General features: G+C 66.1%; 4 protein-coding genes across 4 annotated transcripts in view; 3 read left to right on the forward strand and 1 right to left on the reverse strand.

The window, feature by feature from the left end:
• Nucleotides 1-610: 610 nt before the first annotated feature.
• Nucleotides 611-2,436, forward strand: PFL1_03469 (uncharacterized protein; the record flags this gene model as incomplete). Its single annotated transcript, XM_007880986.1, has 2 exons — nt 611-1,629; nt 1,743-2,436. The coding sequence occupies 2 exons, from the start codon at nt 611-613 to the stop codon at nt 2,434-2,436; spliced, it is 1,713 nt and encodes a 570-aa protein (XP_007879177.1).
• A 527-nt stretch (nt 2,437-2,963) lies between these two features.
• PFL1_03470 (uncharacterized protein) lies at nt 2,964-5,063 on the forward strand (the record flags this gene model as incomplete). Its single annotated transcript, XM_007880987.1, has 2 exons — nt 2,964-3,723; nt 3,826-5,063. 2 exons carry the CDS (start codon nt 2,964-2,966, stop codon nt 5,061-5,063), a joined length of 1,998 nt encoding a protein of 665 aa, XP_007879178.1.
• A 316-nt stretch (nt 5,064-5,379) lies between these two features.
• Nucleotides 5,380-11,007, reverse strand: PFL1_03471 (uncharacterized protein; the record flags this gene model as incomplete). The annotated part of the gene is made up of 1 exon (XM_007880988.1): nt 5,380-11,007. One exon carries the CDS (start codon nt 11,005-11,007, stop codon nt 5,380-5,382), a length of 5,628 nt encoding a protein of 1,875 aa, XP_007879179.1.
• A 1,748-nt stretch (nt 11,008-12,755) lies between these two features.
• PFL1_03472 (uncharacterized protein) overlaps nt 12,756-13,716 on the forward strand; it is a gene marked incomplete at both ends in the record, with an annotated part of 2,505 nt that continues 1,544 nt past the window's right edge. Inside the window, one exon of the mRNA XM_007880989.1 lies at nt 12,756-13,674. Within this exon, the coding sequence (XP_007879180.1) occupies nt 12,756-13,674 (919 nt within the window). The remainder of the gene's footprint in view (nt 13,675-13,716) is intronic.

Genomic DNA, 13,716 nt, shown 5'->3' on the forward strand with positions numbered 1-13,716 from the left:
CCCGTTGAGGGGGGCCATGCGCCAACCTCGGTGGCCCGCCGGGCATTTGTCCTGTTTATTGGCCGGCACGGTGCAGCGCCTGCAGAGCCAGGCCAGAGATACATATGGCTACGCAGCCAGACGATCCCCCACCCCCGCGCCCCTCTGCCACAAGGTTGGCAGGTTGGCAGGCAGGCAGAGGTCGTGGGGAACGAACCAACGAAGGGCGCCCCGCGTCTGCCGGCGGGCGGGCTACTTATCGGAGGCCCCAACAGGCACGCGGCCCCTTCCGCTGTCGGTGCGTCTTTGCTTCGCTTCTTCGATGCACCCTTGCGCTCGCTCTCCCTCTTGCGCACCACTACTACTCGCCTCGAAAGCCACACTCCTACGGCTGGGAACCCCCATCACCCTGCTTGGCCGGCTAACCTTAGCCTGCCTTGACCGGACCGACTCCGGTTGCTGCTGCTTGCCTGCTGCTGCTCCTCCTCCTCCTCTTCCTCTCGACGCCGCGACTACATAAGACAGCATTGCCGCAACACACTCCGGTCGCCCACCCAACCGCCATCCCCTCATCTCTGCCCATTCGACGTTGCAGCGAGGTCAAAGCCACCTCGGCCGTCGACCATCCGCAATGAGCCCTCCATCCAGGACCGATGAGAGGACCGCCCTCCTCTCGGACAACCACGCCAATGGCCGCTCCTATGGCAACGCCGCCGACGGCACAAGCAGCGCCACCTCGACGCCCGAGACCGAGCATCGCCACGTCGAGGTCATGCCCCCCCTCTCGGTCCTCGCCCCCGTCATGGTCGCCCTCTGGGTCCCCGTGTTTGTCGCTTCCCTAGACGGCACCATCGTCGCCACCCTGCTCAGCAGCATCTCTTCCAGCTTCAACGCCTCCGAGCAGGCAGCCTGGCTCGGCAGCTCCTACCTCCTCAGCGTATGCTGCTTCACCCCCATTTACGGACGGCTCGCCGACATTGTCGGTCGCAAGGCCTGCCTCCTCACCGCACTCACCTTCTTCACCGTCGGCACCGCCCTCTGCGGCGTCTCGACCTCGATGGAGATGCTCATTGCCTCGCGCGCCATCGCAGGCATGGGCGGCGGCGGCCTCACCACCACCTCGAGCGTCATCATGAGCGACCTCGTGCCCCTCAAGAACCGCGGCCTCCTCCAGGGCCTCACCAACATCATCTTTGGCCTCGGCAGCGGACTCGGAGGGCCCGTCGGCGGCTGGATGAACGACACGCTCGGTTGGAGGAAGGCCTTCCTGCTCCAGCTCCCCTTCCTCGCCCTCGCCTACGTCCTCGCCAGCTGCTTTGTCAACATCAAGGTCCCCGTCCCCTCGCACGGCCGCACCACCATGGAAAAGATCCGGAACATCGACTTCCTCGGCTCCGTCTCGCTCGTCGTCGGCGTCTCGTCGACCCTCATCTCGCTCAGCATGATGAGCGCAAACGACCGCACCATCGACGAGCCCATCGTCTGGGGCGGGCTCGTCCTTGGCGCCGTCAGCACCGTCTTCTTCTTCTACGCCGAGAAGCACCTCGCCCCGCACCCGGTGCTGCCCCTCAAGCTCATCACCCAACGGACCGGCGGCGCGGTCGCCGCCTCCAACCTCTTCCTCAGCATCGCCGCCTTTGCCACGCTCTAGTGAGTGCCGAAGCGCGTCGCTTTGCTCCCGCTACGACCGCAGCACGGAGCCTGGACCGCTGACAGCCTCCTCCCTGCTCTTCCCCTCCCGCTCCTTATCTCCGCCCCTGCAGCAACTTCCCCCTCTTTTTCCAGGCGGTCAAGCTGCAGACGGCGAGCGAGGCGGGCCTGCACCTCATCCCCAACAGCATCGGCCTCAGCCTCGGCTCGGTGCTGGCGGGCATCTACATGCGCCAGACGGGGCGCTACTACTGGTACAACTTGGTCCACGCCCTGCTCACCGTCCTGTCGATCGGCACCATCTGCTTCTTTGGGCCCCAGACGCCCGAGTGGCTGACCTACCTGGTCGTGGTGCCCAACGGCTTCGGAACGGCGGGCGTGCTGACCTGCACGCTCATCGCGCTCATCAACAGCGTGCCGCGCGCCGAGGTGGCGGTGGCCACGAGCTGCAGCTACCTCTCGCGGACGTCGGGCCAGGTGCTCGGCGTGTCGTTCAGCGGCACGCTGCTGCAGGCGCTGCTCAAGGACCAGCTGCGCAAGCGCATCCACGGCGAGGGCGCCGAGGACATCATCTCGCGCATCCGCCACCAGTCGCACATTGTCGCCGAGCTGCCCCCGCACCTGCGGCAGGCGGCCGTCGAGAGCTACTCGTTTGCGCTGCGCTGGGTGTTTGTCGGCATCGCCGTCGTCTCGCTCTGCACCGCCATCAGCAGCTCCTTTATTGAGGACAAGGTGCTGCCCGACTTTGAAAAGGCAAAGAAGCCCACCGCCGACGACCGAGAGGGCTTGGCGATCCAGGGTCGGTAGACCGTGCCTGGCGGCTCCAAGCGCGGGTGCTTGTCCTGCGTCTGGACCATATCTGTAGATAGAGCTGGTGCTGAAGAAATAGTCGCCGATACAACGCCATCTCCTGCAAGGACTGCTTCTGCTCGATGACTGGTGTTGACCGGGTTGCCGGCGACAAAGTGCCTTGACGGCAGCATACTGTAAAAGGGGCTGTTGGCGCCCACGGAGCCAAGAGAGAAACAAATTGCGCGCTAGTCGATGAGCACTCCTTGCTGGCTCGCAATCTTGAATGGTGCGGGCAGTGGGGCTGGCCGATGGCCTGTGCTGAAGGCAGGGTGACGGGGGAACAAGGAGGCCTGATGCTAGGTGATGAGCTTGAAGCCAGACTGTAACTGACCATCAGCAACCCCCACATCCCCCGGGCGCTCTTGCCGTCTCTTGAGGTGTGCTCCCAGTCTCGACCGCCTGCCTTTGGGGTCATCGTTCCGACCACCACTTGCCTGGCTCTTTCAGCACTGACCGCTGCTCCGCCCTCGCAACCGTTCAAGATGCGTTTCTGGACCGCTCCTGCCCTCCTCGGGCTTCTACTGCCAACTCCTTCGGCCCTCGCCCTCTGGCCGCAGCCGGCAGAGACGGTCAGCGGCCACGGCTTTGTCCAGGTGCCCGCTACGATGACCATCGACTTTGCAAGCTCGGTCGATCTCGCCCGCGTGCCCCACGACCTCACCGCTCAGATCGCCCAGGTGTCTCGTTCCATCCAGGAGCAGCCGATGCGTCCGCTCGAGGTGGACCGCGGCGCCTCCTGGCGGGCCTCGATTGCATCGGCGCCCAAGCTCGACAAGGTCGAGATCTCCATCGTCCAGCTGCTCGCTCGACACCCCGATACCTGCCGCGGCAACAAAGAGCGCCCTTCGAAGCGCAGCCAGGCGCCCCTGCAAGGTACCGGCGCAGCTTCGCAGCCAGGCGGCGACGACTCGCACTCCCGCTGTTCCATCAGCCACTGGGCCACCCGTACGCTCTCCACCCAAGTCGCAAACGACCGTGTCGAGATCGACGTCTCGAGGCCAGTCTCTGCCGACCTGCCGCCGCGCGAGGCCGAAGCCTACGAGCTCGACATCGACAGCGACGGCAGACCGGCGCAGATCCGCGCCTACACTGCCCTCGGCGCCCTTCGCGCGCTGAAGACGCTCCAGCAGCTCGTCTACTCCCTCGACGGCCCCGGCGCCGGCGCCGGTGACCGCCTTAGGTTTGTTCGGGATGTGCCCCTTCGGATCAAGGACCGCCCGGCATTCCCCTACCGCGGACTGCGTGAGTGTAGCGACAGATCCGGCTGATGCCATGCCGCGCCCAGCAAGGCTGACTGGGGCCGGATCGGACCCCCTCGTTTTCGTACACCCGCTCGGTGGCCAGTCCTGGACACGTCGCGCAACTTCTACTCGACGCGTGCGCTCGAGCAGCTGCTCGACGGCATGGCGCTCGTCAAGCTAAACCAGTTCCACTGGCACATCACCGACGCTCAGTCCTGGCCGCTGTCGTTCTCCAAGGGGGCGGGCGACGAGGACGGCATCGACCTCTCCCTGCTGGCGGCTCGCGGCTCGTATGGCAGCGACATGGTCTATAGCGAGGATGACGTCCGGTCGGTGATCGCCTACGCTGGCCGGCGCGGCATCAACGTCAACCTCGAAGTCGACATGCCCGCTCATCTCAAGTCGGGCGTCGAGGACATCTCCCTCGGCGGCAGCGATGCGCCTGCCGCGTCCGACGCAAAGATGATTGCGTGCTCGGACGAGGACAACTGGCCCAGCTTCGCCGCCGAGCCGCCGTCGGGCCAGCTCAACCTGCGCCCGACGAACCAGTCGACGGGGGTGCCCGAGCACATCGCGGCCTTCGCGCGCGCCGTGCTGGCGCGCACCGCCTCGCTGACGCCATCGCCCTACCTCTCGTCGGGGGGAGACGAGCCCAACCTCGGCTGCTGGCGCGCCGACAGCGAAAGGGACATTGACGAGAGCATCATGAAACCCTTCATGGGCGTCGTCACCGACGCCCTGACAAAGGCCGGCAAGAGGGGCATGGTGTGGGAGGAGATGGCCATCAAGTTTCCCGCAACGGGCGCCTCGCTGGGCGAGGGCTCGATCGTCGAGGCCTGGACGACGCCGGACAATGTCGGCGCCATCCTGTCGTCGAACCCGGGCACGCTTCTCATCCACGCCCCCTCGACCCACTTCTACCTCGACTGCGGCTTCGGCGGCTGGCTCGGCGCCAACCCGCAGGGCCAGAGCTGGTGTCCCTACGTGACGTGGCAGAAGACGTACACCTTCGACCCGTACGCCGGTACCAAGACGCAGGCGGAGCGCGCCCGCGTCCTCGGCGGCGAGTCGGCGCTGTGGTCCGAGCAGATCGACGAGACCAACCTCCAACAGCGCGCCTGGCCCCGCGCCGCCTCGGCCGCCGAGGTCTTCTGGACCGGCGCGAGCTACACCGCGGTCGGACCCGGAGACCAGGTCGGGAAGCACGAGCGCAACGGCACAGAGGCCCTCGCCAGATTCCTCGACGTCAGGGAGAGGCTCGTCTCCCTTGGCATCAACGCCGAGCCGATCCAGCCGCTCTGGTGCGTCCTGCGCAGGGGCAGGTGCAACCTGCCCACCTAGGCGCATGGGTCGGCCCGCGGGTCTGATTCGTCATCAAGGAGCCGGATCTGGTGCAAAAGCATCATGGGATTCAGTATCAATCAGGTGGGGCGGGTCACGCTTCCATGCTATCGAGGAAAAGGCCTAAGGGGGAAGGGTCGGGGAGGTATAGGTGCGACAGATTTGGTGCTGGTCTTCGCGTCTGCTGGCACGGGGTCGGTTCTGTCTTGTTGTCGTTGCGCTGCTTTACGCCTCTGCAACGCGATGCTCACTTGCTAGCTTGCTTCGGCATGCCAGTGTTTCCGTCGGTAGGCCTCAGCAGAGGGGCGGCCGGGAATCAGCTGACCCACAGGTCGAACCGGCCCTTGCCGTCGGCATCTCGACGCGTCTCGGCGCGATCGCGAGCGTTGGCACCGGCGCCTGTACCCACCACTCGGGCGCGGCTGCCGTCATGGGTGGCGTTGCGGGCGTGCCCGCGGGTCCAGTATTTGCCGTCGGCCCTTTCTCCACCCTGTGCGGCGGCGGCGGTGGTGGATGGAAAGTCGATGGCGGCGTCGAGCGAGGTCTCGAGGAGGTTGATGCGCGACAGGTCGCGGCTGTTGCGCGGCATGACGGGCGTCAAGGGCCGGCTCGCCAGCTCCTGCTCCTGCTGCTGCTCGAACCGCTCGACCTGGCGGGAGCTGGGTCGGACGACGCTGTCCGAAGCGGTCCGAGCGTGGCGGAGGTGCGAGCGGCTCGTCGAGCGCGGACGGAGCGGCGTCGTGGTCCCGCCGACCCGGTCCTGCTGCGCTCGCTCGGCCAGGATGCGACCGAGGAAGAGCTCCTTCCTCCTGGTGCGCTCGTGGACCGATCCGGCCGGGCTGACGGTAACGTCACCGCCGCCGACCAGGTAGCCCTGCGCCTGCGCTTCTGCGCGAGCTCGGATGCGAGCTGCGTCGGCCTCGGTCCCGTTGGTGATGATCGTGTCGCCGCTCAGGCACTTGGAGATCCACGGCACCACGCGACTCGCCCTCGCGGAAGAGACGCGCGGGCCAGTCGATTGTCCGCGGCCATTACCGTCCTCGAGGTGGCCTCGCTCGCGCCGCCGCGCCGCGCGGCGGTGTGCGCGCGCCCGCTCGTCGTGGTCGAGCTTGGCCACGGCCGCCTGCCGCGCGCGTCCGCCGTAGATGTAGAGCAGCACCGGCCCTGCCACGGCGACGAGCGAGGCCGAGGCAAAGATGACGGCAAAGGCCTGGAAGCTGATCGTCTCCGAGGGCGTCGTCGACGGGAGATAGAGCACGTTGGCGACCATGACTGTCAGGCCGGCCAGGACGGCGAATGCCGCCAGAGCCGTCTCGTTGGCCCACCGCTTGTCGCGCCTCGACATCGACGAGACCGTGTCGTCCGACTCGCGGCGGACCAGGCTGCGCCTTTGCGGCACCGTCGTGTAGGGATCCTCGACGGCCCCGACGTCGTTGGTCCGAGCGCCCGGCGACACGGAGGGCGGCGTCGAGGGCGGCTCCTCGCGCGCCGTCACGTCCTGGATCTTTGTGGTGCGCGCCGGGGAGAAGCTGTCCAGCGCATACTGAAGCGCGCTGACGACGACCATGATGAGGCCGGCAGTGTGCATGACGACGCCAAAGGCGGTGAAGATCCAGGCCAGGTCCATCTGCGACGTCAGCGCCAGCGTGTAGAGCGAGAGCGAAAACAGGCCGGCGCCCAGCAGCGCGCCGATCAGGACACGCTCCGTCTTGCGCTCAGCCTTGGAGGCGTCGATGTAGCCCTTTTCGTCGATGTGGAGAGTGCGCAGGTCCGGCGCTCCGTTGATGCGCGAGTCGACGACGAGGAGCGCAAACACGGCCCACAGCACGCCCACGACGCCAGAGACGGTCGAGGCGAGCGCGCCCATCGTCGGCGAGAGGCCGTGGACGTCGACAAAGACGCGGTCGATGGCCGCGTACATGAAGACGAAGACGCCCAGGAAGAAGATGGTCGTGACGCTCAGCAGCGGGAGGGTCCACGAGCTGAAGAGGACGCGGAAAGGCCGCACGCCGTCCTCGGCCAGCACCTGGGTCCACGTCGGCTCCGGTTGCGGATCGGGCGTCCAAAGCCCCTGTTCGCGACGGAGCGTCTGGACGTGGCGGCGGAAGAGGACCGAGGCATTGGTCTCGCGCGTGCAGATGCCGATGACGACAATCATGACGCCGGCAAAGGCGAGCATGGCCCAGAATTGCCACGACCACGACGCCTGGGCGATGATGAGGCGCGCGATCCACGGTCCCGCCAGCTGGCCCGTGGCCACGGCGAAGATGAGCATCATCAGGCCGACGAGGCGGGTCGTGTAGGTGTCAAAGATGTCGACCAGCGTCGCGGCGACGAGGAAGAGGACGACGCCCGCCACCTGGCCCAGCAGGTACTCGAGCACCAGCATCACGGCGACCGCGCTCGTAAAGCCGGCGATGACGCAAATGGCACCGACTATGACGAGCGTCACGAGCACGATGCGCTGGCGGCCGAAGCTGACGAGCAAGCAGCCGAGCATCAGACCGCCGGCCTGGCTGCCGTTGAAGCAGAGCATCCCGAGACCGATGAGCTTGTCCCACGGCGCGCCCGGGCGGAAGTCGGCCAGCATTTGCGGGATGGCCTCGGTGTAGCCCGAGTCGAGCGCCTGCAGCGCAAAGGCGTAGACGCCCAGCACGAGCATCTGCAACAGCTTGCGCCACAGCGGCCAGCGGTCGGGCAGAAAGTCGAGGTCGTCCGACGCGGTGCGGTCGCTGAGGCTGTCAAAGTCGGCAGGGTCGATGTCGGCTTTGGGCAGAGTCGCTGGGAGGGATCCTGGTCCGAAGCCGCCGTCCTTGAGGTTGCGGGCGATGAGCGCCGTCGGCTCGTTGCGCAGCGTGGCCTGGCTCAGGCGCCGGTCCTGCTGCCTCGGCGCTTGGGCCGCGGCGCCGTAGTCTTCCTGCGGCGCTCCGTCGACGCTCGGCCGTGCAACCTCCTTGATCGCATCGGCGTCGTCGGCCTGCTCGTCCGACGACCAGGGTCGGTGATCGGATACCAGCCGGCCGCGGAATTCCTTCTCCTGCTTCTCTTCCAGCAGGTTGTGCATCATTCCGCGCGTCACCGGCCGGCTGAGTGCGCTCTCGCCAAACGCTACCTCGCCTAGCTTGTCGACGTAGTTGCGGCCGAGCGCATCCCCGACGGTGATGTTGTTGTCGTAGATGGAGCCATCGGCGTCTTGGACAACGCCGTCGCGGATGCTGAGAGCATTGAGGCCGCCCGCCGCGACAAAGTCTTGGAACGCCTTGCGACCCATGGTGCCCTCACCCAGGTGCAGATTCATGGCACAGTCGAAGCCCGCGCGGAAGCACTGGCGGCAGGCCGGCGCATTGTGCAGACGCCCCTGGCCGTGGCCCTGTCCATCTCTCGAATGGCCGGAGCGGAACGAGACACGCGTGTTTCCAGTTCGCGGTCGGTTCTTGCCGCCAGCGGCGTGGACGTTGAGGATGGGGATGAAGCGGAAGTCGGACCTCCCGCGCGATTCGTCGGCGCGCGTGTCGGCCGTGTCGATGATGAGCTGCTGCGTCTGGCGCGTGCCGAGGTACGACTCGGAGTCCGCGTCGTCGCCATGGTCGGTGTGGCCGAGATCGCGATGGTGGGAGCGGCTGCCTTCCGACGATGGCTCCTTGGCCTCTGGAACGTCACTCGGCGGTGCGACGAGGCCTCCAGCAATCAGCTTGGGTCCCTCACGCGAGATCGACCTTCGCTTCTCGGCCTGCCGATCGCTCAGCGTCTTGGCCATGGTCGTACCGCCAGTCATGGCGGCGGCTGCGGCATTACCCACATCTTCAGCCTCGAAAGCCGTCGAGGCGGAATCGACAGAATCGCGGCGGCCACTGGGGTGTCGCTGCATCGCTTCTTGTGGGGCTTCCTTGGTTCCAAGGTCGGCGGTGGATTCGATGCCGACGAAAGCATCGCCTTGCTTCCTCTTGTCGAGCTCCTCCTTCTGCTGTTGCTGCTGCTGGTACAGAAAGAGCCGACGGTTAGCCTCGCGGAGCAGGTCAGAGTCAATATCGGGCGACCCGACATTGTTCCCCTGCCCCTGCTGCTCATCGCTGGGCTGCGCGACTCCCAGAGTGGCGCGTCTCGAGTCGTCGAATCCGCGAGCATTGCCAGAGACCTGCAAAGGCTGGCGGACGTTGGGCGACGCGACTTCCGGGTCGCCTCGTTGCTCGAAACGCGTATTGTGCGGCAACTGGGGCGCTGGTGGTGCCACCGTTGACGCAGGCAGCGCGCTGTCCGTGAGTGGAGCAAGCCGATCCTCGGCGCCAGTTCTCTGGTCGTCGTGCCCGGTGCGATCCTGCTGCTGCACCGCGGCAGCAACGGTGAGTGGCGTCGGCGAGTAGATGGGTCTTGCCGTGCCGTCCTTGCGCGACAGCAGCGTCGCCTTCGAGGTCCCAAGGACGTGCCCCCCCACGCTGAGGAGCTTGGTGTTGGACGCGCCCTCAGTGGGCCGCGCAGCGGGCGGAGCGTGCGGCAGCCGACCGAAGGTGGACTCGGTAGTCTGCGGTGGCGGCGAGCTGATAGCAGCAGGGACACCGTGCGACGCCGCTCCACCATGGCCGGAGGCGGTCGCGGCCAGCGTGGTGCCGCTTTCGGTTTGCGAGTTCGGCGAGCGGAGGCTGGCGGGCTTCGAGGAGCTTCCCAGCCTGACGGCCGAGGCCGAAATGCGCTTGAGGTTCTGCAGGTCGTTGCGTACGAGGGGCACTTGCGGACCCGCCTTCACCACCATGTCGCGCTGAGTCGGCTGCCTCCCCTCTACCTTCGCCTGAGACGTCGCGGGGCCTGCGCTCGCTTGGACTGCAGCCTTCTGCGGAACGATCGGGCCGGTGTCGGCTTCGGGAGACTTCGCCGGTGTCAGGGCGATGGCAGGCAGTGGCGCGGCCTGTGTCGCGGCAAAGGATGAAGGGTGCACGAGCCGGATTGGAATGAGCTCCACCTTGGCTCTCTCCCTTCTGGCCAGGTCGGCGGCCACGCTGCTTGCGGTAGGCGTTGGCGACGAGGCGTCGGAGCTCCACTCGGACTGCGGCTGCTGCTGGATCGCTGCGGCAGCCGTAGCCGCAGCACGCGTACGCTGCGTCACTCCAACTGCGGGGCGCATCGGCTGTCTCCCGAATGGCGAAGCGGGGCCAGCAAGCGGCGGCGTGGGTGGGATCTCTGGCTGCCTGGTCGACGATGTTCGCACATGAGCGGGCGAGGTGGCATCGCTGACCTTCCTTTGAAGCTGCGCGGTCGTCTTCTCTGAGTCTCGCTCCGGTACCGGGGTGTGCGGGTTGGGGAACTCCGCAGACGGCGTCGCGATGGGGTTCGACAGCGGCGAGAGGTACGGCCCGCGATCTTCGCTGAAGATGAAGGGCAGCGATGGTCGACTGGTCCGCTGCTCGCTGACGCGGCCTGTATCGGGATTGAAACCGCGCGGAAGCGCGCGCGACAGCGCCTCGGTCGGCACCGTCCTCGACCCATCGCGACCGAAAGCGCCCTCGGCAGCGATCGGCTCGCGGGTGTCAACCTGGGCCGAAGCATTCTGCAGGCGGCTACGCTTGTACCGCGGCGACTCGGACTCAAAGACGCCCTCGGAAACCTGGTTGAGCGATGTTATCCGCGCCACGTTGCCAGATGGGTGCCGGAGCGTCGACGGGCCTGCTCCAGGTCCAGCACTGGGTCCGGAGACCTGGTCCTCTTCGGCCACCAAGCCGGATGCGACCAGGGTCGAGGAGCGTCTCCGTCTCCCGATTGTCTGATCTAGGGCGTTTGGTGTCTGGGCCTTGGCAGCGGCCGCAGCCGCGGCGGCGGTCCTAGCCTGGAATTGCGCGGCTGAAAGCTGCCTGGAGCGCGTCGCCGTGGCAGAGGAAGCGTCGACGCCGCGCTCCCTTCGGTTGCGGGAAGAGCTGGCTTCTTTGGCCTCCTGGCTAGAGGAGGTGGGTACCATTGTACCGATGATGTTGACGCACGGGCTCGGCTCTGCTCGTTGAAGACGTTCAGGGTGAATCGAGATGCAACGGAAATCAGCGTCTCGACGACGGTCTGGGCTCCTCGACCAGCACCAACCTACCACAGAGCAGCACCCGGCGTAGGAGAGAGGGGGAAAGGGCAAAAGAAGAGGGGAAAAGGAAGTCGACGAGGGGTCCGATCCAGTCGGGCGTCGAAAAAGGGGAGGCGTTCGACGGAGGCGTCTAGCCAAAACCTTCGAGGTCGGGCGTGAGAGTTCTCGGTCTAGAGCTCTCGGTGATCGTAAAGGCTCGTTGGGGGTGGTGATGGGCGTGGTGAGAAGAACACCGTGGGCTTCGGCGGTTGTCAACGGCTGGCGTTGATCTGGCCACGGGTCGGAGCGAGTCGTTCAAGGCCGCGTCAAAAGGGCTGGGGATCGTGCGGAGAAGGGGTAGAAGGGGGTAACGTGTCGAGTCCGAGCTCGAGAAAAGGGGAGGTGCTGGGCGGAAGAAGAAGGTGCAACGCGTGGTTCGTAAAGAAGCAAGTGAAATGGGCTCTAGGCCCGTCGTTATCAAAACGTGGGGAAGGGCGTGAAAGGTGTCCCGCAAAAGGGCGGATCTGGGCCGTGTTCGAGGGTGGCGACCGGGGCGAATATGAGCAGCGAAGCCGACAGAGGCGGCAAAAGCTGGTCGGTGTCCGCGGCCGTGGCCTTGAGGAAACGGACGTGCGAAGAGAAGAACGGGTTCAAAGGAAGAAGCAGCAGCGGGAAAGAAGTGAAGATGGTGGAGCAGAAGGAAGAGCGGGACAAAGAGATGGTGGACAAAGTAGTCGTCAGCTAAAGGGGGGGCAGCCGCTGAGGGCCGCCGGGCTAGCGACGTCAGATTGGCGGGTTACATCCAGTACCTGGTGCGCCATGGTTGTCTCAGAAGCCACATGTCGGGCGAGCAGGTTACGCTATCGATAGATCTGTGACGGATCAGGGCGGGCCGGGAGCGGGGAGCGAGGGGGCAGGAAGCGCCGCGGAGGATGGTCGATCCGGGAACGGCCACGGACATGGGCACGGACACGGCAAGGGGCAGGCGCTGCCTAGGCAGGCTCGTCGGCCGTCTAGATCATCATCAGGATAGCAGAGGGATACCGACCAGAGGCGGATCGACGGACAGGGTGGCCGAGGGCTGGCTGCCATGCGTGTAGAGTTGTTGCAGAGTAGCGGATCCATTTAGGGGTGCTGGGCGCGCGCAACGAGCAGGAGCGGGGATGGATGTTGAGCTGGTTCCCACATCGAGGCAGCGGGTGCCTGTGTCAGATGCGCTGCTTGGCAGCGGGTGTGAGTGGCGCATGTGCGGGTGCAAGATGCCGGAAAGCATAGCCCGCTGGATGAGATGGGGGTTGGGTGCCAGCTAGACGGTGCTTGATATGGCTGGCCCATCGCCGGGCGGGTGGCCAGAGGCAAGGTTGAGGGGGCCAACAGCGCGGCGTGGCTTCTTGTCGGCGGAATCTGACATGTCGCGCCGCCAGACAAAGGCGCCTGGACGGTTGTTGCGTCTCGGCCGAAAAAGAAGAAAAAGGTGGCAAGGTGGGGGGGGGGGTGGGCACAGGCCGAGCCAGGAAGCCACGCCGGCCAGCCAGGCGGGTGGAGGACGTCGCCCTTCCTTCGTCGATCCAACACTTGGGCGCCGCTTTGACCCGACGGCTGGCAAGCACCTCCATCAACCAGCTACCCAATCGCGCCGACGCCGCCCTTCCAATATGGACGGCCAAACCAGCCCTCGTCCCTCAAAGCGCCAACGCCTGCAGCAGCACGCCGACGCAGCCTCACTGGCCCCAACAGACACATCCTTCTCGGGCGAGCAACCACCGCCACCGCCTCCGCCTCCGTTGCCCTCCAACGATCTCTTCGTGCCCCCGCCTCCAGAAGATCAACACGCTCCTCAGCCCCCTCCGCCGCACGACCCAGACCTCTCAGCTGCAGCCCGGATCCCCTCGCCATCAACCGCTCCACCACTGCCGCCGCCGCCACCCCCACCCGAGGATGGTGACAACGACGACGACGACGATGAGGAACACGGCGGCGCAGAGTACTGGTCCCGGCTCGCCGCACAGGAAGAGGAAAAGAAGCGCAGCCGTGCAGACAACGCCAGCGACCTCTACCTCGACACCATCGACCGCTCGCTCCTCGACTTCGACTTTGAAAAGCTCTGCTCCGTATCGCTCTCCAACATCAACGTCTACGCCTGCCTCGTCTGCGGCAAGTACTTCCAGGGACGCGGCAAGTCGAGCTACGCCTACCTCCACAGCATCGACGAGGCCCACCGCGTCTTTATGAACCTCTCCTCGGCCGAGGTCTACGTGCTCCCCGACAACTACAGCGTCACCTCGCCCGCCCTCTCCGACATCCAGTTCCTCCTCAACCCCACCTTTACCCCGCAGCAGGTCGCCCAGCTCGACGCACCCGACGCCCGCCCCTCGCTCGACCTCGAGGCAAAGCCCTACCTGCCCGGCTTCGTCGGCCTCAACAACATCCACAAAAACGACCACATGAACGTCGTCATCCAGGCCCTCGCCCACGTCAAGCCGTTGCGCGACTTTTTCATCCGCGGAGGTCCCAGGCTGCCCGGCCAGAGCCACCTGCGCGGCAATGCCCTGGCGACAACATCGGGCGGCCCCGGTGCGCGCTGACGACTGCCAACGGCACACCAGGGGGACTAGG

This window comes from Pseudozyma flocculosa (assembly GCF_000417875.1).
Source record: "Pseudozyma flocculosa PF-1 unplaced genomic scaffold scaffold00010, whole genome shotgun sequence".
In the NCBI taxonomy this organism is placed as follows: Eukaryota; Fungi; Basidiomycota; class Ustilaginomycetes; order Ustilaginales; family Ustilaginaceae; genus Pseudozyma; species Pseudozyma flocculosa.